The sequence below is a fragment of the Chionomys nivalis genome, chromosome 16 (assembly GCF_950005125.1).
Source record: "Chionomys nivalis chromosome 16, mChiNiv1.1, whole genome shotgun sequence".
In the NCBI taxonomy this organism is placed as follows: Eukaryota; Metazoa; Chordata; class Mammalia; order Rodentia; family Cricetidae; genus Chionomys; species Chionomys nivalis.
Window position 1 is genome coordinate 47054998 of NC_080101.1, and position 10572 is coordinate 47065569.

Genomic DNA, 10572 nt, shown 5'->3' on the forward strand with positions numbered 1-10572 from the left:
TGGCTTGTTTCTAGCCAGCTGTTCTTAACTTAAATTATCCAGTCTACCTTTGGCCTCTGGACTTTTACCTTTCTCTATTTTATATGTCTTTCTTTACTTCTTACCCTATGGCTGACCGTGTGGCTAGGTCGCTGGCTCCTGGCACCTCCTCTCCTCCTTTTTTTCTCTCCCCTCCCTCTTCTATTTATTCTCTCTGCCTGGCAACCCCGACTCTTTCTCTCTCCTGCCTAGCTATTGGCAGCTATTTATTAGACCAATCAGGTGCTTTAGACTGGAAAAGTAACACAGCTTCATAGAGTTCAACAAATGCAACATGAAAGAATGCAACACATCTTTGCATCTTTGAACAAACATTCCACAACAAATGCATCACATCTTAGACTGATATTCCACAACAAGCTAAGGTAGAACTTGCTCCCCAGAGATACACTTCAGTCTTTAGGATACCCACTGAAATATACGGGACTGAGAAGCCACAGCCTTGACAGTTCTTCATTTGTATTGTTGCGTGATGATTTGGGAGTGGAACAGGAGTGAGACTCCTCCTTTTCTTTGCTCACATACACACTCAAAGATAGCCTCAAAGCAGTGTGAAGAATGAATTCAGCTTGCTCAAACATTTCTGTCTGTCCATCTGTGTGCACACATCTCCTCTCTGCCCAGCCACCTCTGTCTGTCCGTCTGTGTGCACACATCTCCTCTCTGCCCAGCCACCTCTGTCTGTCCATCTGTGTGCACACATCACTGCACTGTATTACTTCATTCTTCAGGTTCATATTAGCCAGAAAAAAAAAGCTGTAAAGAAAGATCTCACAGAATTCAAAACACCAGAGATATTTTGTAGACTTTGGACGCTGTCTTTGTTTAAGCCATCTAGGATCAAGCCAGTTATTATATTGTCTTGAAGCCATTCTCACAGTCTTTTGTTCCTGTGGAATATGTTATCATCTTGGGGTGCAGAATTTATCACTAAATCCTACTTCCACGTTCCCCAAATAATGGAAGGGATTACTTGATAATTGAAAGAAGCCACTGTTTTCAGCAATTCTGGGAACCAGAAGGGTGCTCTCCTGTGGTTCTCTGGTCACACTGAAACAGCACCAGACACTACTTAAAGGCTTCTGTACGTCTGTGCGTCCCATCAGATGTGATGCCAAGTAACATCTGGGGTATGTGAACCATCCAGACTCCAGCGAAAGGGTGTCTTTAATCATGTGACTAGTACTGAATCCCAGACTCAGAATTGGGAGCTCAGAGAGGGCAGAGAGCTTTTTGTTTATTTGTTTAGGTTTGGTTTTTGTTGTGATTTTTTGTTTTGTTTTCCTACTAACTGTAACATCTTGCTATGGGCACAGTCGTCCAGCAACTAGAAGTAGTCTGGTCATTTCATGTTACTTATATTGGACCCAAACTGTGGCCTGACGGGGAAATACAATGATTGTACTTTTCCTGTGTTATTTGGTATAGACAGTGACAAATGTTCAACCTTTTCATGAGCGTGTACAGAAGGAACAGGCATGCAGGGTACTAACAAATGAATTAAGCAGTGCTAATTGCATGGAAAGGCCTTCTCACTGGGGGGAGGTGGGGTCTGCATCACAACGTGCTCACAAGTGACGCTTACAGGGCAGGGGTCACACAGTGAAGGAGGTGCTTAAGGGTTAAGAAGAAAATGCCACACATCATTTCTGTGGCTATGACTCCTTTTCTCTGGGTGTAACTTCCCAGGAAAACCAGTAAACTGACTTTTAATAAAACTGAAATGACAGTTCCTACAAGGGAAGAGATGGGGTGTACGGAGGGTCTCTGGGGTATGGTGTGATGTCTCTGGGGACGCAACATTACAATACCGTGTCAGGGATTACTGGCTGCATTTACCTATGATCTATCTCCCCATTACCCCAATCCGTCAGCCCAATACTCGGCCACTGACAGCACGGGGAGAGACAGGGAGAGGAGAAAGTCAGCTTCTGCACTGACGTTGTCTTAACGTTTTCATCTTCCTTCTTTTTATTCTAGGCTAAATCAATTTTTACAGTGTTTAAAGTCAGAATGCAAAGCAAAGAGTTTCACTGTGGCATCTTCAGACAGGCCATTGCACTTGTAATTCCTAGCTTTTCATTTGTAGTGGGAAAACCTAACGCAGGTGAGTTGAACCCAGATCTGCTGAGTCCAGCGTCCCCACGTACCAGAAAAGCCTCGCTGCCCTTCCTCTGCTGGAGAAGACTCCAGGAGGTCATTGCAGTAGACCTTGGTAGAAAATCTCTGGAACGGAAACTTAGATGAGGTGCCAGGTCCTCCCCAGGGTTCCTCCCTGCTGGGTGATTGGTGATGGACCTGTGCCTGTCTGGCTGTTCTGATGCTCCAGAGTCGCAGACTCCATCACGGAGGTCAGATCCGTCATCCTATCCCACAGTGTTAAAGGATCCTTAGCACAAAGGAACAGCCTGCTCTTATTTATAAGTATTTGAAAGATCTTACATGACCCAAGTTTTATGGCCCTGGAATTTATACAGTCTGGGTAGGCCTCTTAAACACACAAAGTTCTGAACGTGAGTATTTGCTTAAAATGAGCAAAAGGAACCACAACAAATTAATGTGCTTAAAAATGGACAAATACCATGCATGTCACAAAATTGGGAAAAAACACAATTATGAGATACCCAGTTCAACTATATGGTATTTTCCTATGGCTGTATATTCATATAGCGTAAATGTACTATATCATTTTCTGTAGAAAATATGAAAATAATTCTGCCTTTACTGTATTTGACCAAAATTTACTTTTTTATTATTGGTGAATTAGAAAAGTTTCTTCTAGCTTTAAAACTCAAGTTGACAGTGTTTCATAAGATTAGAGATAATTGTAAAATTTGGGAAACCCGTCTAGTTTACTTGATGCACGTAAGATGTACAATTTAGAAGCTGTTTCCACAGACAGCTTCTTCACTCTGCACATTTTGAACCTTGTTGGCATCACGACACCTAGTGCCCCCGGGGTCAGAGTTCAGAGGACACTCACATATGATGTGTCACAGGCTCTGGCATGGGTTTTAACATTCTCCTGGGACATGGGTTGGCGTAGTGAGCTGTAGCAGTTCTTTAAGCCATCCCTACACCTGTGTAGGTAGCAATGAGCTATAACTAGACTTGCTCCAAACCACAGAATCAAGTCCCACTGAACTCAAGCAAAACTCATCTTCAATTCAGTTTTCCTTTGACCAAATCTCTTACGAGGTCTGTTGTACCCATTGTCAGAAAGAGATGCCACGAAAAAAGCCAGCGTGGAAAGAGACAGGGCTTTGACTGATTTTGATTTTTAAAAATGTCTTTTGATCCCAGTCTGTACAAATAGACCCTTAGAAGGTTCTGTATTGGAAAGGGTTTCTGGGGCTTCTTAAGTCGTATCAGCTGTGCACTGAATCCACCATTGCTCCCTAGTGCAAGCACCTGGTAGCGGATCTGTGCTTCCTGAGTGGCACTTGTAATAGCGGGGTTCAGAGTTACACCCCACTAATTCAGAGACGTGTATAGCCTACTGGCGATTTTAACGCAAATTAAGAACGGTAAGATAGAAAACCAGACCCTATCTGAGAACTGTTTTCTGGTCTGGGGTCTGAATGGTGGTGATCCTGAATGCATTTCCCTGGGAAGAAGTAGGAAGTGCAAGCTAATTGAGATAAGACAGAACAGTGTGTGGATTGGTAGGGTTCATCTAAGTGTCGTACATCCGGTTATCCTGTGCTTAGAGGTTTGGCCCATAAATGAAGAAGAAAGTGGGAAATTTACTTTTTTGTGGGGATGAATACTGATTTTTAAAAGAGGCAGCATTTCTTGCTCCTGTTATTTCTTCATCCAGAAATGTTGAAGTATAATAAAACTTATATGAGGCTATAAAAGTTAACAACTGCTGGACTTTTCTCTTACACTTTACTATACCAGCCAAAAAGAGAGCAGGAGTTAGCAAGAGCTGGGACTTTGTAATCCTCCTCATCCTCCGTGAATGGCTTACTCTGTACAAGTCCCGTAAAGGCAGCCATACCCTCTGTGAGTTCATATAAGCAACGGTCCTGTCAAGTCCAGAAAATATTGTTTTCCTGCAAAAAGTCCACCCTTCTGGCTCTTAGAATCTTTCCAACCTCTCTTCAGCAATGACCTGTGAGCTTTGGGGAGATGGCATCAGGCTCTAGAGCAGTGATTCCCAACCTTCCGGATGCTGCTGCCCTTTACCACAGTTCCTCGTGTTGTGGGGACCCCAACCCTAACATTATTTTTTGCTGCTGTTTCATAAATGTAATTTTACTACTGTTATGGATCATAACGTAAACATCTGTGTTTTTTGATGGTCTTAGGCAGCCGCCGTGAAAGGGTCATTTGACCCCAAAGAGGTCACGACAAGGAGCTTGAGAACTCTTCTAGCAGCTGGACTGCATTCATGTACACATATGGGATCGCCAAGTGTGATCCATGGGTTGACAGAGAGAAGAGCACACATGAAGTTGGAAGGGAAAAGCAGGCAGGAGAGGGGTTGGAGGGGAGTGGTGGATTTGATCAAAACATTCTATATGCAGGTATGAAACCTCAAATAGTTGAAAGAAAGAAAGAGAGAGAGAGAGAGAGAGAGAGAGAGAGAGAGAGAAAGAAAGAGAAAATACCACAAAAGGGGGAGGGGAAAGATTAGGAATTAACTAGAAAAGTACATTTCTGGTTGAATTACGTGATTAACCCCTTCAAATTTCACCTTTAAATGCATTATAAAATGTTATATTTCTTAATTTGTAAAAAAAATCTAAATTTGAAATATCAAATCCTTTCTACTCATTGACTCATCTTTAAAAGCGTTAGAAATGTTGACGCCTTTAAGATGGCATAACAAGTCTGAATCTCCACACGCAGCTTTGTCTTTGCACACTTTTGGCATGTGTGTAGTTCATCCACACCCGCTGTTTGCTGCCGCTGCCGAACTGTTGGGTTCTTCGCAATTGTAAACACGGTGCAAGTCTCTACTAAGGTGTGGCTGGGTGGGACTTGCTGGCAGATGGGAGAGAGTTGTTTGGGTTGTTCCGTTTCTTTAGATGATATTGAAGAATATTACCCATATTCTTAAAAAATGAAGGGTAGACAGTTCTAAGAGCGCAGCCCTTCAGTATTTGCGGCCATCTGGAGCGTTCACCAATGGGTTCTCCTGTTTTTCTCAAAATACCCTCCCAGTTCGAACCTAGGAGGACTGTAAGGCTCTCGGAAGTCAGTCAATATCAAAAGAGCTTGTCTTAGGTGACTTTTAGTTTTTGAAGGATTAAGACAGTGAAGCGTTATGCCCCTTACTCTCACATGCTCACGTTTAGATGCTCTAATTTGTGAACTTTTGAGAGGCATGGCTAAAACAGGCCTTTCAGATCCTGCACTCCTTTGATATCTGAAGGCCACAGAGGAATCTGAATTCTATCAGCTATGGTAGAATCGTATTCTGTGATGTTATTTCTTCCCTCTCTGTATGTTTAACAAGGAATCAAAGAAACAAAAACCTAAATTGCAGCTAGTCATCAAAAATATAAGGACTAAATTCAGGGTTTTTTTTTTTTTTTTTTTTGTTTTTCCTCTTCTGTGTCAAAGTCAATAGAACTAAACCCAACCGAAAGTGTTCAGGTAAACACTAACAGTTTCCTGTGGATTGATGACTTGCTTTCTATGGAAAGAGGTGGAGTCGAGTGTCTAAAGGAGAGGAGAATTTAGAGTAGTGACCTTGGATCTAAAAAGGTATGATTCAGAGCACAGAAAAATGTTGATTGCTTAGTTGTTATTGCCACTCACTTGGATAAAACTCAAATAAATCCACAATCACTGAGTCGAAGAAGCCATATGGCTCTTGTTCTCCGCCAAGACAAAGAGACACGCATTGCACACCGAAGGCTGATGGCTTCATCTCATCTGCCTGTCCAGGGAAAGGGCACCAGGGGACATGGAAATTCATCCTCCCTCTTTCTGTGCCCCTTACTTAGTCTCCTTTTCCCTGCAGGGGAACCAGTGTCTAAGAACAGTGCAAAGACATCATTGAACATTCAGGCACCAGGCCAGGGCGGTAGGATGGGTGAGCCAGCCCAGAACTGTCCCCAGCAAGGCAGCTCAGAGTTCACCTTTGCTGTTTGGGTGCCAAGATCCAGTAAGAAGTGTGTGTGCATGTGTGCGTGTGTGTGTGTGTGTGTGTGTGTGTTGATTGAGATCATCTTTCCGTATCGAATATTTATTGAGTACTTTATATCTTTCTGACAGTACATTAGCAGACCTGGTTCCTGGAGTCTTGAGAATTATAATCTAGCAAATAAGATTTAGAGGCAAATATTAAACATGAAAACACAGAGAGCGCGCCAATTTGCAGGCGCAATAAACCTACCAGACGAGAAACACGGGGCCTGTCAAAGTGTTTAACAGTAAAGGGCTTGACCTGGATTCTGGCTCACACAGCTTCCCCAGCGAAGTGAAATTCAAGGCACAAACGTAGAAGATCAAGATGTGGGGGACTGTGGAGATGGCAAGCCTTTGAGATACGTCTTGATATAAGAAATATTTGGTACAGTCCCTCCCTAAGTCCAGAGGATAAGATAGTGAATATTATTATATATGCCAGGCAAGGCAGATGGAGTCATATTAAGGGGCTCCACAAAATGGTTTTATCATTGAATTGTTGTAACAGCCTGGGGAAGACAGTATTTGCAAAGAGCTCTGAACTAAGATGTGTTTATACAAGGAAAGGCTCAACCCATCAAAATCAGCAGGGGTGGTTGGATGCTCAAACAGTCTGCCTGAGAAGAACAAAAGTGCCAGGAACAGCTAGAAGAGAGGAAAGGGGGTCAAGAGAGAAGCGTGGAGACTCAGAGGGAAGCGCCGGTACACTCTCTGAAGAGCCAGGCTTAGGGATGTGACGTAAGTGAAAGAAGCTAGGCACAAAAGACAAGTATGCTGGGATTCCCAGTCTGGTGAAAATACTCAGGACTGTTGACTTCGTGGAGGAGAAAATAGATTGGTGGTCATCAGGACCTAGGGGAACAGGACAGCAAAGAGCAGTGCCACCCGCATCCATTTTGGTCCTGGGAGACATTTGACCACCATATGGAGATGGTGAATTGTGCATCTGTCATCTGAAACACTCCCCAATGACAAGAAGCAAGGAGTGGGGGTGGAAGTGGGTGATAGGTCTAAGCAAAGCAAAATATTAAGTGTGCTACATGGGAGAGTTATCCCAGCCTTTTGTTGGCTAATTGAAAGCCGCACACTGCTAGCTGATGAGACAGGAGGGCGTGCCAGCCCCAATTCTGTGAAATGTGGTTGAAGTTTTTTAGTTTAATTCACTTCTTAGATCTTTTAATTGTTATTGCTTTTATTAAACAGCTACAAGCAAATATTGTGACCTAACTTTTCATCCCAGAGAAAATAAAGTCGCCTTTATCTGTGGCATTCGTTCCCTGTTCACGTTACTCTCCTTAGAAGGAACCACCTTGAACTGTTGGTCATCATTTCCTACTATTAATATTGGTATCACAATCATATTAATATTCCTAACCAGTATAATGCTTTGCTTTGACATCTTTCAATTTTAAATGAATGGCCTCTTTGTATAGACACAGTTTTCTGTAGCTTTCTAGACTCAACATTATACTGCTGAGATTCACTTCGCTGGTGTGCTTGACTCTCTCCCAGAACACCTTTCTATTTTCAATCAGTCTGGCTTTACCTCATATGCGGCTCACCTTGAAATTCACGGTCTAAATCACAGGTCCTATTTGTCTGGATTTCATTGATTCCTTCTCACTGTTCAAATGTTCTGAGAAAGCATCCCTAGTTTAGCATTCATACTACTGGTGATGAACACTGAGTAGACTCCATTTTATTTCCATTACGAACAGCTGGTAGGAATGTTCTTGTTCTTATGTCTTGGTGTATGAGGGCTAAGGGGTGTTTGTATTTACACGCAGGACTGAAATTCCTTAGGCACAGAGTGTGTGCACCAACAGTGTATTAAATAGCACCAAGGAGTTCTGCAAACTTAGGGGTTGATTTACATCCCCACTAAGAGCTAACGTGAGTTTCTGTTACTTCCCATCCTTGCCAACACTTGACAGTGCAGCCTGGAAATATGTGTCAATCTAGTGTGCGCGGTTGGCACAGTGCCTAGGATATGGCATAGTGCCATGGCTCCGATGTTTATCTCTTCATTTACCAGTAAGGTTGGATAGATAAGTGTATGTGTGGTATGTGTATGCGTGGTGAAGGTTCAATACATGTGTGTGTGCACGTGTGTGGAGGCCAAAGGCTGACCTTGGTGAATGGCTCCTGAGGAATAATACCTATGATTGTCTTCTGGCCTCCACATACACTTGTCCAAATATAGATGTACACACACATAAATAGACACCTGCACACACAAAAACCAAGAGAGAGAAGCAAGCAAAAAAAAGAGAGAGAGAGAGAGATGACCTTGTAAGATAGTCCAGTTGGATCTTGGACATGTAAATTCAAATATCTTACTTTTGTGATTTCACCCTGAGAGGCATATTATTAGATGTAGGCTAAGTCTTCACACTGTCCTTCACAGTTTTAATGTTTCATCATGTTCTCTTTTGTGTCTGGGATATATTCTGAATAATCTTTTCAGATAGGTCCTCTACTTCATGAATTCCCTTTTTAGCTTTTGAAAGCTCTTTGGTTTTTGTTTTATTTTTTAAATGCAGTTTCAGGTACTTTAATCACTAGCTTTTTTATTGATTTCAAAGTCTAATAGCTTTAAATATATAATTCTTTTATATTCTGTTTGATAAATGCAAAGACTGAAGTCTCTCTGGGTGTTAGTTTGTCTTTAGTTGTTACTATTGGCTTTCAGTCCATGTACATTGTTTCTATGTTTCTTTCGTTTTCTGCGAGTGTGAGTGTGTGCATGTATGTGACTGTGTATGAGTTTCATGTGAGTGCACGTGTGTATTTTCTATAAGTTCAAGTTTCTTTAATTTACAGTGTTAAGTGGAATGTGAAGTCACTGATTCCTGCTAGGTAGATTCTTGAGAGTTCACCTCGCATTGAACAGCTTCACAGTGAGCCATTTTCTGGGTGTCTTCTAGAAGACGAGGGTACTGAAAAGACACAGGCTGCCAACTTGTCTGCTTATTGGTTTTTCTTCAAACATTTTTAAGGAAGTTTCTTGGGACCTGGGCCAGCTGGCCTTGGTGAGTTCCCGACAGAACATCCCTATTGTCTCAGTGTGTGGGTGCACCCCTCGCGGTCCTGAGTTCCTTGCTCGTGCTCTCTCTCCTTCTGCTTCTGATTTGGACCTTGAGATTTCAGTCTGGTGCTCCAATGTGGGTCTCTGTCTCTGTCTCCTTTCAAACCGGACTCGGTGAACATAGCTGACAATGAGGACTACTGAGAACTCAAGAACAATGGCACTGGGTTTTGATCCTACTGCACGTTCTGGCTTGGTGGGAGCCTAGGCAGTTTGGATGCTCACCTTACTAGACCTGGATGGAGGTGGGTGGGGACTTCCCACAGGGCAGCGAACCCTGATTGCTCTTTGGGCTGACGAGGGAGGGAGACTTGATTGGGGGAGGGGGAGGGAAATAGGAGGCAGTGGTGGGAAGAGGCAGAAATCTTTAAGAAATAAATAAATAAATAAATAAATAAATAAATAAATAAATAAATAAAAAAGGAAGTTTCTTGGGCTCAACATCAGAGCAGAACTTCACGAAGACTTAAGAGCAAGTGTGACTACTTTGGACACTAGCTTTATGTGTTAAGCTTCTCCTTGAATTCCCCACCAAAGCTAGTCCTAGGCTTGGAATTCCTGTCCCAACTAGAGCCATGCGTGCAGTTATGGACTACAAAACTCCAGGGCTCATCCTCCATATAAATGACATTTTTCATACATGTGTAGCTTTCATGGGCAATGTCCAACCTGGAATTGTTATAATCCTGTAAATAGCAGAATTTGAAGAACTCAGACAACGCTTTGTGAGTTGATTTGCTAGTTGCTTCAACACTACCCGCCATCTGCCCATTATCAAAGGAACTTGGTAAAAGCAGGTCTGATCATTGCGTCCTTGTGTTTTTAATCCCCAGATATGGACTTTCCAGTTGTTCTCCAGCCTACAAATGCAAACGAGAAGACACAGCTAATCAGAGAAGGATCTCGAAGTTACTGCACAGACTCTTGATGTTGGGCCCACGGAGGGTTCGCAGCTCCTCCTCTTGGTCCAGCCCTGTCTCTGGGTGGCCGTGAGGGAGTGGGAACATAAAATGCTGTGAACGTGTTCACATTTGTATTTTATTTTTAGGTTAAGGGGAAGATAATTGCTATATAATTTTCTCAGACTTTCTCTTTGTGTAGAATTCCTAATGAAAAGCATTCAGTTTGATGAATAAAGCCCTGAAGAGTTGTTTTATGTTGCTTGCCTAAGGTAAAACTGTGGCAGCGGGCGGTCTCCATGAGTCTGATCTTAAGGTGAGCCAGACGTTATTTCTCACTGACTAAAGTTGTAGAAGAAAAGACACTTTCCACCTACTTAAGTAAACACAACAGTCACGCTT

General features: G+C 42.7%; 1 protein-coding gene across 1 annotated transcript in view; it reads left to right on the plus strand.

Annotated features, from left to right (window-relative positions):
* Positions 1-10199, plus strand: part of Dnajc5b (DnaJ heat shock protein family (Hsp40) member C5 beta) — a 68193-nt gene extending 57994 nt beyond the window's left edge. The window contains exon 5 of the mRNA XM_057791056.1: positions 10105-10199. Coding sequence (XP_057647039.1) covers positions 10105-10199 — 95 coding nt within the window. The remainder of the gene's footprint in view (positions 1-10104) is intronic.
* Positions 10200-10572: the final 373 nt, after the last annotated feature.